Source organism: Aythya marila (genome assembly GCF_965140915.1).
Source record: "Aythya marila genome assembly, chromosome: 21".
NCBI classification, from domain to species: Eukaryota; Metazoa; Chordata; class Aves; order Anseriformes; family Anatidae; genus Aythya; species Aythya marila.
The window spans coordinates 5,146,460-5,161,127 of record NC_139062.1 but is presented as its reverse complement, the minus strand read 5'-3'; the positions used below and the strand labels follow the sequence as shown (position 1 = coordinate 5,161,127).

The 14,668-nt window shown below is 51.5% G+C and overlaps 1 protein-coding gene across 2 annotated transcripts in view; it reads right to left on the bottom strand.

The window, feature by feature from the left end:
- Positions 1–14,668, bottom strand: part of DISP3 (dispatched RND transporter family member 3) — a 29,907-nt gene that overhangs the window by 7,941 nt on the left and 7,298 nt on the right. Inside the window, exons 2-17 of one of the 2 annotated variants that reach the window (XM_082776936.1) lie at positions 13,709–14,645; positions 11,808–12,027; positions 10,091–10,227; positions 9,512–9,646; positions 9,125–9,285; positions 8,603–8,742; positions 7,698–7,843; positions 6,023–6,184; positions 5,448–5,609; positions 4,882–5,004; positions 4,116–4,252; positions 3,297–3,478; positions 2,720–2,850; positions 2,433–2,608; positions 1,345–1,471; positions 212–357 (exon numbers count right to left, since the gene is read on the bottom strand). In XM_082776936.1, coding sequence (XP_082633062.1) covers positions 212–357; positions 1,345–1,471; positions 2,433–2,608; positions 2,720–2,850; positions 3,297–3,478; positions 4,116–4,252; positions 4,882–5,004; positions 5,448–5,609; positions 6,023–6,184; positions 7,698–7,843; positions 8,603–8,742; positions 9,125–9,285; positions 9,512–9,646; positions 10,091–10,227; positions 11,808–12,027; positions 13,709–14,636 — 3,213 coding nt within the window. In that variant the 5' untranslated portion in view covers positions 14,637–14,645. The remainder of the gene's footprint in view (positions 1–211; positions 358–1,344; positions 1,472–2,432; positions 2,609–2,719; positions 2,851–3,296; positions 3,479–4,115; positions 4,253–4,881; positions 5,005–5,447; positions 5,610–6,022; positions 6,185–7,697; positions 7,844–8,602; positions 8,743–9,124; positions 9,286–9,511; positions 9,647–10,090; positions 10,228–11,807; positions 12,028–13,708; positions 14,646–14,668) is intronic. The other variant, XM_082776937.1, reaches the window with a different exon arrangement.

Here is a 14,668-nt window from a genome sequence, read left to right as displayed (position 1 = left end):
GCTCTTGCCCAAGCTCTCACAGTAAGAGCATAAGCAGCTACTTCTTAGCAACTCGTGAGTGGAGGCGTCTGTCTGCAGCCAGGCACAAACACTAGCAAGCACCAATTATGGCTGCAAATGAAAGTGGCCGGTGCAGAAAGAGCAGAGCTAAACCCCCTGAAGTCACAAGAAGAAACTGTCACAAGGATAGATGGCGATGACACGTGCTCACCGATTCAAACGCCATGGAGATCCACTGCACTTTCCCATCCTTCACGCCCACTGCCCCGTGAGAGAGCTGGCCAGGCAGCAGGTTCGGCTCAGGGATGTTCTTGCACTCAGGGTGCAACATCTGCAGAAAGGAGGAGATGCTATAACCTGGAGAGAAAGAAAGAGCAAGGGATGGAGGACGAGCAAGGGATGAGGACAGGACAGGGAAAGGGAGCACATGGGAACAAAGGTGAAGAAAACAAGTGAAAGCTGCAGCTCCCACTTGTCAGCAGCTGCCTACTCTGACTTGCAAAAGCACTTATCTCAGCACCAGAGCCCTCAGCTGCTGCTAGCTTGAGAGGGCACATTCGGTGCCATCAGCACCAACCAGGACATGCCCACGGCTGTCCCCAGTTGTCAGGAAGCAGCACAAACAGCGAGTGCTCAGTTAAACCAGCACAGGACCTGTCTGCGTGACCTGGAAGGGTTTTTCTCCAGGTGTAAGGTTGGCTTTTGGCCTGAAGCCAGTAATCCTTCCTAAAGTTGGCTCCATAACCACATGACCTCTGGAGCTGGAAGAGAGAGTCACTGGTTAGGGATGTGATGCCACAGGGGAACTGAGGAGTTACTCAGGAGTTACTAAGAAGAGATTTACTTGACCTACAGATTATATCACCACCAATGCCTGCAACTTGAAAGAACAGATGCAGCTTTGTTCTTATCATCACTGGATTAATTTTTTCTGATTTGCTGGTGAGGACCCCAACTCAGACAAGCACTGCTGCAAACAGAGCTGCAGAGCAGGCCTCTGATATTGCTGTCTCACTCGCTGTGTATTTCTCATCCGTGAAACAATCAGTACAACACATGGAAGCATAGAGTGAATAGCTTGTGGAGGTGGGAGCTGTGACTTGGGCCAGGTGGAGCCAGGCAGAGCTGTGCTGCAGGCAGCTCAGGAGAGCTGACTGCTGAGAAACCCCTCTCCTCCCTGCACCATCTGCATTTATCACTGACTGGTGCATTCATTTCCTTTCCCTGCTTCATCAAGGTGGACTCTGAACGTTTAAGAGCCCTTAGCAGCTACGTTCCTCAAGCTGGAGGGTGAGAAGCAGTCTGTGCCCGGGGACCCCGGACCTCCCCAAGGACCCCACATACCAGAGGGCAGGCACTGAGCCCCTCCTGGCTTCACCAGCTCGGTGTTGCTGGCGATGGCTTTGCAGAGGCGGCACAGGTTGCCAATCTCTTTGAAGAGGTCGAAGCTGTCATCATAGATAACGCTGCCCTTTCACAAGGAGACACAACAACAAGAGCACCACACGTGAGGCATGTACACAGCAACTGGCACAAGGCAGAACTTGACCCTGGGCATACGGCCTGGCACCATCTTATACAGACCACAGGTTTTTACAGTGGAAAGAACATCAGACATCTTTGCCTCACCAGACAACCCAGGAAAAAAATACATAAAAAATAAAAATCAGGCAGTGTGACTGAAGAACTGGTGAGCATGTGGCTACCAGGGCATGCCCCAAAACAGGGTCTGCCTAAGGAGAATTTTTGATTCCCTGGCAGTGCCCAGCACTTAACGCCAACTTTCTGCCCACCCCACTGCTTGTGTTTCATACTGCCCTCTCCAGAGGCAACAGGCAAAGGCTGATTCTGTACAGTGCCCTCAAATCAGAAGGCAAGATGAACAGCAGAAAGCTGAAATGCATCTGCCAACTGACCAGAGCTAAATGCGATTTTGCTGGGGAAAGGCTGGGAGTACATCAAGGTACCAGATTTGGGAGATAAATTGTTCCTGAAAAAGTCACATCTAGGAACCTTCCTCTTGAGTAATTGTTATGTATTTTTCCACGTTACTATCTCATAATAAAACAAACAATTATAGAAAAATATCTTGACTCTGTAGTGACATTTCCACACTGAGCTCAAGATGGGTTTGATTCTAAAATCCCCAGGAAAGCCAGACTCAGAATAAAAATTAGAATGTAAGATACTGTGCTCAGAAAGAGATTTTCTGAAAAGTCTGAAGTGATTTCAGTAAAGGGCTTCTTCAACCCCATTATTCAGGAATTTGCTAAACAGAAATGTGCTTTGGGCTCATCACAAAGCTGCCACCTCTGCTACTCCATCTGTCCAGACTTCTGGACCATACTACCTGGGAGGCAGAGATTAACTAGATACCATCCAGGGAGACCTTCCTTCACCCATCAGACCCAGGCATGCCAGGATTTGTGTACCATGTCTCCAATGACGTGGTTGTCTGAACGTCCTGTGCGATTAATCCCTCGGATACCAAAGACCACAAACACCATGGCTCCTGTGTCCACCAGCGGCCGCACTGCTGGCTTCCCGCAGCCCGTGTTCATGCAAGGATTAAATCCAGAGGTTGCTGACAGCTTTGCTTTGGGTGCTGCTATCAAATACAAAAGAAAGAATGGTTACATCAGAAGAAGCCAACAACCCAGCTGACTCTCCAGCCCAGTCAGCAGCAAGATGTGGCTGAACAGGTACCCATCAGCCTTACCTTTCTCACTGGGAACATAAAGGATGCCTTTGGTGGGTCCGTCTGGGCTAGAGCTGAGAAGACAGCCAGGAGGTGCCACACACACTCGGCCATGGTAGGGAGGCTTGTGCGACTGGGCGAAATACAGTTTCCTGTGCAACAAAGAGAGTTCATTACGGGAAGGCAGGGGTAATACAGATGTGTCCAAAGAGCTACATGGGCAGAGACATTCTTGGGGACAGAGGGATGGAAAAAGTGAGCAGCTCCAGGCTTGGATCCCTAGCCATTGTGCATTGTGTGCTGCCTGTTCAGCCCCAAACTTCAGGTGGGTAAGGGCAAGACAAAGACCAGCAAATTCTTTTTGCCCCCCAAAGAAGCCCGCAGTGACAGTTCTGCACCTGGCAAGCCCCTGGCATATTGATGATATTACGGGCCTGCAAAATAACGCTGCAAAGATGGGGCACATGTGCAAAGAGACCTAGGGCCAGGGATGCCACCAGCTGAGGTCAGGGCTGGCACTGGACACTGGACATCCCGTATCGGCCATTCAGCTGTACTGCTTTTGCTGCCTGGCCGTGGGTGGGTTTGGGAGGGTTACCGCGTTCGCTGCTGCTCCTTGGCGGCCACATAGAAACTGAAGTCGAACTTCCAGCCTCTCTTGGTATCACAGGACAAGGTGGTCATCATCCACTTCCTGGGGCTCGTCTGCTTAAGCAGCCCTACTGTGGACACACAAGCTGTCAGCTTCCTGGTGAAGTTACCGAAAGGCACTCTATACACCTAAGCAATGGATTAATGAAAACAGACACTTAACTCCACAAGGTTGCAGCCTGTCACATGTTAGCATCACACACTCCCCTCCTCCCAGGGCACTGGCACAACCACACAGAATGAGCGCTGCAGGCACAAACCCAGCCAGTCCCCAGCCTGCCTCCCTCCAAGGGTGCTGGGCAGTGTGTGATGGAGCCCCTCACCACCCCCATTCTCTGTGGCCTAGGTTGGGTGCTGGCTGCTCTGTCCGGGGTGAGGGCGATATGAAAAGCAGTTCTGCTGGGGGTGCCTATGCACAACGTGGCCTGTGAACTGTGTCGCCTGCTCACCAGCTATCTGGGCATGGACAGAAGGAGGCAGTGGGAATCCAGCTGTTTTAGTTGCAGTTCTACTAGAATAAGGCCAGCTGATGATGCCAGGCCTCAGCTGATCCCCAGAGATGCCCACACTTCTGTTGCTGACAGTACTGTGGCAGTGCAAGGCATAACCTCTAACAACACCCTCTGCATTAACTACCTTACTGCAATGCCCTGGATATTTCACCCTGAGCTACCCAGGGCCCTGTGGAGAGACAGGAGGCTCTTGTGCTCACCTGCTGAGTGCTGCACTCTTGATATAGGGGTCCAACATCCCTGGACTGACTCACCTGGAACGAGGGCACCTCCCCGTCTCCTGGTGACACCATCTGCCAGGGGGCAGGGACGCTGGCGTTGAGAGAGAATCTGTAGATGGCTGGCCTTCCCTTGCTCCTGGACTTGGAGATATACACGGTCCCCTGCAGATCTGGAGCAAACAGAGAGAGGGCATGAGGGCCAGTGGTACTTCTCAACCAGCAAATCCTACAGACACGGGAATTGGGGTTCCTCTGGTCTGTTGTTTCCTCTGGGGCAGCAGGCACAGCCTCTGCCTTCGAGCAGCACAACACACATTTCAAAGGATTTCATAAATATATCTTGAGCTGCAGTAATTCCTGATGGCTTATTGATTCATGTCAGCTCAGGACCTGGCCCAATAACTCTTTTATTCTCAAAATCCCCTGCAAAGCAGGCTAAATTTACTCTCCTCGTGGCCTGCCAACAAGGCTGTGATACAGGACAGGGATGCAAAAGCTCTGAGCTCCTAGCCCTCAAACTAGTGCTCCTAGTGCTCAAACTAGGCAGACCAGAGGGATTTGTTGCTAGACTGTATTGCCACCTGGACTATAGGACACTGTCCTGGAGAACAGTAGGCATTCTGGAAGGGGATGGTCATCATGACCCTGATATATAACATCCAGCACCAAACCAGGGCTCAAGAGGGCTGTGTCCAAAGAAAATTATCCCCCGTTAGTTATTCTGAGGTCATATGATTTATGTTTTTTGTTTGTTTGATTATAAGATGGGGCCAAAAATCAGTCATCATGTCCCACTTACCTTGCTGCCCTGTATCACTTATGCTCCCTTTGCTTCCCCAAGGTGACCCTGAGCCTCTTTTCTTTTTTTCCAAGGAAGTTCGGATGTTGTTCTGCAAGCTGTGGGGCTTTTCCTGAAACAAACCTGTCCAACAAGGTTACTCAGGGAGGAAAGAGTGAGTGGTATGACAAAGAGACCTTCCAGCCCTGCACATGCCACTCACTTGAGTAGGTAACACATCAGGGACTCTGCTAACACCAAACCCTGAGCACTGAGCCACAGACCCCAAGCTGGTCACTGGCACAGTCCCTTATGAGTAAAAATAGATCATGTTCCTAGATTATAAAGGAATTAGCTCCAGCAGAAACACTCAGGCAGTTCCTGGCTAAAGCAGCTGTTCAAAGTACTCTACTCCTACAGACAACTCCACCACCCTACTCCCAGCATGTGCCTTCCTTCAGCAGGATCCATCCAATACCCAATGAGATATTTTTAGAATTGTAGTCCTCTATCTCCTTTTCTAGCTCCCCCAGCTCAGGGTCTGGGCCAGGTTGCATCCCCTGTGTCCTGGGGGCCAGCACTCTCACCTGAGCAGGTAATGCAGGAGATGCCTTCAGCACTCAGGTTGTATTTCAGGTCTAGCAGCACCTGGATGTTTGTGTCTGGCCGGAACAAGACTGGAGCACGGCTTGCTGGACGGAGGCGGCTGGCAAAGAATATGGATAGGAGCAAAACAACGAGAAAGAGCCCTGCAAGGAGAAGCCCTGGTAAGTGTACGGGACCCTGTGTGCATCTTGCTCTTAGGACATAGTCAGCAAGGGCATGGAGGAAGGATGCTGTTTTTAAGAGGAGAAGGAAACAGCCCCTAAAGCACAGTGGCAGCTGGGCTTTCCTGTACTGAGCCCCATGCCTGGATAACCTCATCAGGGCCTGTCATTTCAGACCTGAGTGAAAGGAGAGGGATGGAAAAATCTCCAGGTTCCTCGTGCAGTCCCCTTAGGGACCATCTGTTCTGGGGATGCTCATCAACTGTGTTAGAAGCCATCTATTACATCCCCTTTCTCAGTCTCCTGTCACTAATAATCAAGGCTTGGAGACGAATTGAGATGCTGTCAAACCCTCTAAAACCCATGCAGATGGAACATCCCCCCTCCTTGCTTACCCACAATCACCCATCTGCTCTTTACTGCAGACCACAGCACCCAGTGCTCCAGCAGCTCCTGCAGATGGGCTATCAGGTGACCTCGGCTGCTCTTCTCCACAGTGAGCTGCAGATTTTCTGGCATCACAGACACCAAGGGAACATCCCCCATTTCCAGAGAGACTAGAAAAAGAGAAATCAAAGGCAGTCTCAGTAGTCAGTATCACGAGTGCCTCTTGTAGCTTCCTGCTCTCCTTCACAAAATCTCCTGCGAGGTGCTGCACAACTCAGTCAAGCTAAGGCGATGTGATAAGATCCAGGCAGGGGCAGTGACTAGCCCAGGATGCAATAAGAAGCATCTTTGGCCATTGACTGACATGTAACAAGTTACACTACTAAATCCACAGCTCAGCTGAAAGCCTGTGCTTCAGGTTATTCTTCCTCTGCCAGATCCCACTAACATTGTGGATATGAGCACAAAGACACTGCGTGCTTCTTGGGCCAACCAGAATTTGTCCTTCTGTCCCACTGAGCATATCTGGAAGCTAACGACACACAGCTCACCTCCTCCTGACTACAGCCTGGCTCCTCCATGATCCCTCATCGCTCAGGGATGCCCAGGGAACCGCCCTCTTCTCTGCAGGTGAGAAATGTTCACTTGCTCTAGTGGAGTCAAAGAGTGCCTGGCATGCTGCACAGCTGACCCACAAACCATGCTTGATCACCAGCTGGAACAAGCTGCTTTGCTACTTCATGAGTTCCCTGATGCCCAAGGGTCCCCAGAGAAAAGCATCCTGCTGTTTACTCTGCTCAGAAGGGAAGGAGTGATTTCCATACATTACCATCTCATGTGTCCGCAGCATACTAAGAAGACAGCTCTTGCAGCGCAGAGCCAAAGCACAACTGTCTGTGTAGCAAATGCTGCTCGGAGCCCACCCTGAGGGGGGAAGGTCTGGGCACTGCCATGGGATTGATGGGCCCTCAGCCAGGGATATATTTGCCTCCAGTTCCACTCTGCTGCTAGGCCCAAAAGGTACTCTCTGCCCAGACCCACTCCAATTGTGGTTTTTAAAAGGAAGAGATCCTAGCAAGATTTAGAAGCATGTTTTTAAACAAGAGCATGAGCCCTTAAGCACCCTTATCTCCAATCAGAGCTAGAAGGAGTATCTCCTGCTAACAAGTGATAGGACATTTCTGGGCTCTCTTTCTAGATTGCTTGCGCAGTCTCAGACAACTCATTGCCCCCTCCTTGCCACGAGGGAGGAATTGCTCTGAGGAGGTCATGCTGGAGAATGACAACATGTTCTCTTGCCTGCTTCCCAAATGCAGTGCTCCAAATGGCAGGGAAGAGGGAAGAACATCCTCTGCTTGAAGGTAAGCTGTCCTGGTGCTACGGATTCAATGCTTCATGGCTACATCCACGTGGCAATTAGTGATTCCCAACACCAAGTACAATCCACTTTAGACCCAAGAAGGTTAGCAAAGCAGTTAGCAAGCACGTATCTGCAGCCACTGAAGATCTCAAAGCATCCTGCAGTCACTAGTGAACTCAGACTTCTCCCCACAACTTTTGTGGCAGCATCATTTTGTGACACCCTCCTGCTTAAAAGTAGGTGAACTGAGCATGGACAGGAGAAGCTCCAGGATGGACAGGACAGCATAGTCCCCCTGAAGGCACAACACAACAGGCACATACCAGGCTCCTCCTCCACGCTGAGCAGTGGGATGTCATCATCGAGATAGGGAAGCGTCTCTCGGCCTGCTCTGGAGGTGGCCTCAGAGGCAATGAAGAGATCTTCAGCCAGGTGCAAAGCACTCTTTTTGGTGCACTTCTGACTGCAGCTAGATTGGGGCAGAGAAGGAGACAAAGGAATGAGCTTCAAGTCATGTACCCTGGAGTTACCAATGGTCTCCTTCAATGGTCTCCTTCAGCAACAAGGAAAGCAGCAACAGCCTGCTCCAATTACTTGGAAAGACAACAGGCAGTGCCGTGAGCAATTTCCATTGCTAAGTGCTGAGAGGTCAGGGGCTGAGCTGCTACAGCAAAGCAGTAGCAGGTTGGGCTGAATAAACAGAGCAGGGCTGAGCCACACACACTGGGCACTGAGTGACGGCAGTTTCAGCAGTTCATATCCCTGCTAATGAATTAAATCAGGCCAGGTCATCTGCACTGCTAAAGAGCAGGGGAAGGGAAATGTGCTGACTTCCAAACACAAAGCTGCATGCACTGCTTGTGCTTGCAGGCAGGAGGTGATCTGTCTGCTGGGCTTGCATCTGCACAGCCTGAGGATTGTGGCTGTGCAGTAAGTGCTCTGAGGACACAAATGGCCCCAACACTTCATGGGATTCAACAAAGAGGTATGACAGACACTGCTGTGTCTGTCTGCTGGGTGGCACCAGCAGAGGGAATGAGATTAGGGCCTGGCCCTTCTATTTTGCTTTGATCTGGAAGGGCAGCAGCTATATTTTCTACTCTTGGAGAACAAACAATGGCAAAACCAAGCTATCTGAGGGGGAATGAGGATGACAGAGAGGATTGGGTAAGGATTTATCCTGGCCACGGGCTCCAGCCGCAACTTCCCACTCCCAAACAGAACTCACCTGGTTTGACAGGAGCTCTCTAGTGGTGATACATAAAGGGTCCATATTCCAAGAGCAGCTGGCATGGTGAAAAGCACAGCTACCCAGCAGCAGGACACAATCAGTGACATGAAAAGTCCAAAATCATGCACAGCTGGTATCTGCATGAAGACAAAGAACGTGGGTTTGGGATCAGAGAAGTGCTGGGACAGGAAACCGAGAGAGACAGAAAGATATCTGGAGGAACCTGAGAATAGCTCATACTGCTCTCAGTCATGGTAGTCAGCAAACCAGGCAGGAGCTGAGTCAGAGCCTGACAGCCACTGGATTCCTTTTGATCAATGGCACAGGAGATATTGGCATGGATGCAGATACAGAGAGAGTGTGTACTGCCTTAGAACAGGCAAGAGAGGGCCGTCTAGGGAAAGTAAGTCTGGCATGCCCCTGTGCTCAGAGGGGCAAAAAGATGGTATTGGCAGCTTCATTCTCTTTTAGGGCCTTTGGAAGAAACAGAAAGCCCCAAATCCCCAAATTGCAGCATACCTGAGAGAAGATGTTGGCAGCATATGCTGCAGCTGTGGTAAGGGAGGTGAAGAAGGTGGCCTTCCCCGCTGTCTGGATGGTGTGGATCATGCGCAGCTGCACATCCTTCAGGTGGGTGGCTTGGCGGTAGGTGTTGATGAAAACAAAGACATCATCAACCCCTAGGGAAAAAGGGAAGGGGAGTTCGATACTTAACTCACAACAGGGACACGTGTACTGAAAATCTAATTTTCCCTGAGCTTCTGATCTGAAAATCCTCCCCTCACAGGCAATGGAGGGAACGGGCTTGCAAATTTGATCTGCATTTGTCACCATCACCTTCCTCTCTCCTGCAAGCAGCAGTTAAGGCAAGGCAACACAGATAGGTTGGAGTAAGGATGTGCTTACCGATCCCCACGATGACGAAGGCAGCCACCCCATTAAGTATGCCCAGGTACTGGATCCCAAAAACCACGTGGTACAGGAACAGAGCCACCAGACAGCTTAGCCCGATGCTGGCAATGCCAAAGAATGACAGGAACACTGTAGGAGGAAAGAAACGTGGAGAAAACACTACTGCTGGCCACCCTCAGGGATTACAGACACCTCCCACCTGCCCTGCTGTGGTACTGGCTCCCAGGAGTGTGCTGGGGAGAAAGAATAGCTCTGGGCTGTAGGAGTACAGCTTGAAGACTCCCTCCTATGAGTCCCATCCACGAAACTACACCAGCCTTACACCAGAGTCAGCAAGAAAGGAACCCATATCTCACTCCTATTCTTTTGTGAGCTTTCCCCCTTTTCCCCTCTTTTCCCCACAAAGCTCTGCTCTGCAGAATCAGACTTGCAAGACCTTCTGCTTGCTGCTGTGCCACAAAGCCAGGTTGGGGCCAGGGCATCAGAGCCTCTCCTGGGGCTTGCCCCCATACACGGGAAGGCACGGCACATTTGGCTCCATGTGAGAGCAGAGCAGCTCTGACTGCAGCCTACCTGAGCAGGAGGTGAGGATGTAGACCAGGACTGCTATGCAGCTGCTGCTGATGAAGGCCAGCAACATGTCATTGTTGAAAGTCCTCCTTACTTCGTAGTCAAACAAATCTGTCCCTCCATACAGCACCTGGACTTTGCTGGGTGGGAAGATACGAAGGGAAAAGAGTAGGCAGTGTTGAGTGTAAAGGCAGCAGAGCCTGGGGATTTATCAATGCACATCATCCCCCCCAGGGCCAAAGGAGGTCACTGCTCTAATAAACTTGGCAGATCTCTGAGGAAGCAGTGAACTCAGAGCAGTGAAAGCAGGTTGAACTAGATTGCTGCTGGAGGTGAAGTTCACACAAGAAGGGAGAAAAATAAAAGAGCAGGTCCAATATTTTTAGAATTCCTCCAGTGCCTGGTGGGTCTGTGCCACTAATGGACTTCTTGCTGTCAGCAAACAGCTTCTGAAGCCTCAAAAGGCAATTCCATCTAGAATCCTAATCATTGCTTATTATATTAAGCACAAAGGTAATAACCAACGGATGCAGGCAGAGTTAGAGCTTATCAGGAGCCATATGATTTACCAGCCTCTGCTTCTGGAAGCAGACTCTGAGCGGAAGTAATCCAAGATAATTTAAGCAGTACAATAGCTGTGCACCATAGGAGACTACCAGGAATCCAAGCTTTAGAACTGAGCCTTGGCCCCAAATTCCCTTTTGACTTCTCCTAGCTGCAGCCCACTCTGCCAGCCCATTGCTGAGAACAAACACTCGGTGGATGCTTGTTTTCAGGGCTAACAAGGGCTGACTGCACTTCACTCTGCTTTTGAAGATCAGTGTCCCTTCATTCTGGGACCTATTGAGACTCAGAGCAGCAGAGAGCTGGGGACTGAGAAGCTGTACCGCCTTCCCCCAGCTCTCTGGGTACTGGGCTACCTTTTCCTTTTGATCTATTTTACCTTTTCACTTCCACAAGCATTGAGCAAAGCTCTGTTCGACAAGAGCCACACAGACCAGATGCTGAAACAAGTCTGCACTTCCTGAAACTGATTCTGCTCTTACATTCCTCTCCTCATCCCTCTGTGCAGAGAGTGGACGCTTCTGGAAGGATTTCTGCTGGCATGGGCAAAAGCAGAATCAGACGCACAGGCTGATGCCCTGAGTAAGGGCCATTTCACTCCTTGCACCACATCAGCTGGGGCCAAACTCAGACCAGGAAGGCAGAGCAGCAGCTTGGCTGGAGCCAGTGGGATTGGACTTGTGAGATGGAAGCAAACAGACCCCATGCCAGACAGGGACTGAGCAGAAAGACAGGCACTGGATTCAGTCGTTGGCTTCCTATCAGTGTCTCAACTGATGTCTCTGGCATGCTGCTGCAATAGGAAGTGACATTAAAGGGAGGCATATGAGTGGTTTTCTGCCATATGTCCCCCACATTCATTCACAGCATTGTGCCAGAGCCCAACTTTGAAGATCCTTTCTCTCCTTCCTCTGGAGCATTCCACCCTGGCCACTGTTTGAAACCGACCAGCAGTCTGAGCTGGCATGGCAAGCTTTCTGAGCCTGGAGCCTTCCAGGTGAGGCTGGATGCTTCAGGGTTATCAGAATTGATCAGACCTGTTCATTCCCATAAACCTTTTGTAAACCTTTTACACCCTGCAGGATCTATTCCAGCCACTCCTTTAGTGCCATAGCAAGCACCATCTTCCTCAACCTCTGTTTTTTCCTGCCCTCACCTTGTGGACTGCTTGGCCAGCATGGCCACGTAGGTGACAACAAAGCTCTGGAACTTGCGGCGCTGCTCCTCCCAGCGATCCTCCACCGAGTAGTAGTTCGGCAGCGGCGCCCCAAAGAGGATTTCACTCCGCAGCAGGGAGCTCTTCATGTTCTCAGCAGACAAGCCCTCGTCTACATACCAGTAGAACTCGGGGTGGGTCATGGCCAGCTCCAAGGATCCTGCAGGAGAAAAGTGCCACTTCTGTTAGGCTTAGGTGACCTGGCAAGGCACAGGGACAGTCTGACAAAGGCGAGCCGGGAGTTATCTTGTCTTTCAGAGTGATGCTGACTGCTGCTGCCTTGCAGGGAGCAAGGAGGGCTGGGAAAAGCTGGCTTGCAAAGACTGACCTTCCTCTGCTGCTTTGTGACTCTGCCTGCAATGCTGCCTGTGTGCAGATCCCCCTCAGGGACACATCTCTCCCTGACTGCGATCTCAGCCACAGCTTGCGTGCACGCATCTGAGCTACGGCAGCAATGCATGCGACACCCCCATCAACACCCCCACTGCAGAATGTGCTTAGCTCTCTTATATTGGGCCAATATTTGAAACATCACAGTGGGAAGCACAAGAGCTAAACAAATGGCTCTGCTGTGACCTGCTAGCCCTGCCATCTGACAGTCAGGGACAAGATGAGCACACACTCCTCAAAGAGATGCTTGTAACAATACCCTCAGTACCATCCCATGCAATACAACTTGTGGTGACCAATTGTCTTGGCTTTGGCATGGCAATAAGAAGTTTCTGAGCTCTTTTCAAGGCAGAGAGAACTCTGTGTTCCTATGCATATTGATAAGCCAAATCACACAGAAGTGATTGCAAGTGCGTTGTTTACTGCCGCTCAGCAGACTCCCAGGCGAGTTGATTTCCCCAGTGCTGCAGGCAGGCACATGAGCACATGAGCTGACCTCTACTCCTGGCAGGCAAGCAGCATGCATATGAAGAGTTACCAGGCCAGCAAGCAGCAAGTCACTGACTATGGTAAGATGATCACCTGCACAGGCAGGGGAAGACCAGGGAGCTAATGAGCAGACTCCATTTCTTTAAGCACACCATAAAGACCAGAGCCAGCCAGTTCTCAGTAAGACACACTCCCTATCTGCCCCCAAAATCCAAGTTCCCTTGAGTTCATTCCAGAAGAACTCAGAAACCAGGCACTTTCTTGCTTTAGTAGCAGAGCTATAACACTGGAGCAGATGGAGTTAAGCCTTTGCCTGCTCCCAGCGTGGCTCCCGGACAGCTATCATGTAAAGCACGCGCTGGGGAGACAGATGGAGGCTTCATCCCACAGCCACATCTCACCCACAGACTTCTCATGATTCACCTCTTCACCATACAGAGCTTCTGCTCTGCTGGAGGGACATCGTGCAGGGTACGGATGGGAGGAGGAACAGGGCCTTCCTCCTCTTCTCCTTATAGAAGCCTTTCCAGCGGGTGACTCACAAGCTGCCTTTCAAGCTCCAGAGCAGCCCACAAACCTCTTTCATCTGCTCCAAAGTGCAGGAAAGCTCATCCCTATTGTCTGTCCAAGGCCTGACATGCTTCTAATGAATCACAGTCATTCGCAGGAGCCAAGGACCAGTGGAAGGTGTCTGTACAATGCAGAACTCCCCGCACTTGTCCCTGTTGCTCACCTGTCAGGGCTTGTGCGACTCATGGCTGGTGTTGCAGAAAGGGCTTTGCTGCAAGGGTGGAAAAGGGGCCCCAGCACAGAACAGACAATTCCTCAAGGCACAACAAGGCAGCATCTTCCTCTCCACACCAGGCAGCCACCCCTCCTAGCTGCACACCTGTAAGTGACTGCCTGAACTTGTAGATGTGTGCCTCAAACGTGCCAACCCCTGCCCGCAGCACTCAGCTCACCTTGGATGTCTGCAAGGTCTTGTCCCATGCCGTCGTAGTAAATCTTCCCTCCTCTCTCAGTGGGGAAGAAGTAGGTCATGAGGGAGCTGGGAGGGGAGCAGTAGGAGTAGGAGCCCAGGGGCAGGTCCTTCAAGACCTCATGGGGCTTCCAGCAGAACTCCCGGAAGCGAGGGTGGTCCATGATCTTGCGCTCGACCTCGTGGATGGTGACCAGGCGCTCGGTGGTGAAGATGTTGTTCTCAGCATCCCCCCGAGCCAGAAAAATGAGCTCAATGCGCCAGTGCGCGTGTGTCTGTGTGTTGGCACTAACGTAAGTGTTCGAGTAGTCCCAGCGTGGGGCGCCCCTCTCCGCTCGGGCAGTTTGGTTTCCCGGGTTGAGGTGGGCACGGGGTTTTGGGGGGCTAGTCCTGCCTTGCGGGGTGCTGCGCTTGGCCCGCGCACCGCCCCCCAGGTGGGAAGCGTTGAGGTGGAGCTGTTGGAGCTGCTCAAAGATGAGCCTCTGCAGGGTCTCAGAGGTGAAGTCAGCCAGGTCCCGGCGGTTCCTCCCCCACGACCCAAACTGGGACTTGAGGGCCAAGGCAAGCGCGTCGAAGCGCTGGGAGGACTCGTGGTTACGGATCTCGAAGGCGTTGTAGGAGATGTCGATGTCCAGGGCTGGGTAGTGGAGGAACATGACAACAGCAAGCACAGCGGGGATGGCACAGCCAAGGAAAAGGATGAAGCCAGCACAGTACGGGTTGGTGAATATCCAGCCAACAATATTCCAGAAGCCAGTCGCCGGCAGCGTGACATGCAGTGGCCTGGCTCTGCACGGGCTTTTACCACACAACAGAGCACCCTCCTGCCTCTTCCGTGAGCTGAAGGCAACCTCTTCATCTTCCTCATCTAGCCAGGAGTCCTGTAACAAGGGGTCATCCTCCGTGTCCATGTCCAGTGCCTGCACAAAGCGGGAGAGAAAAG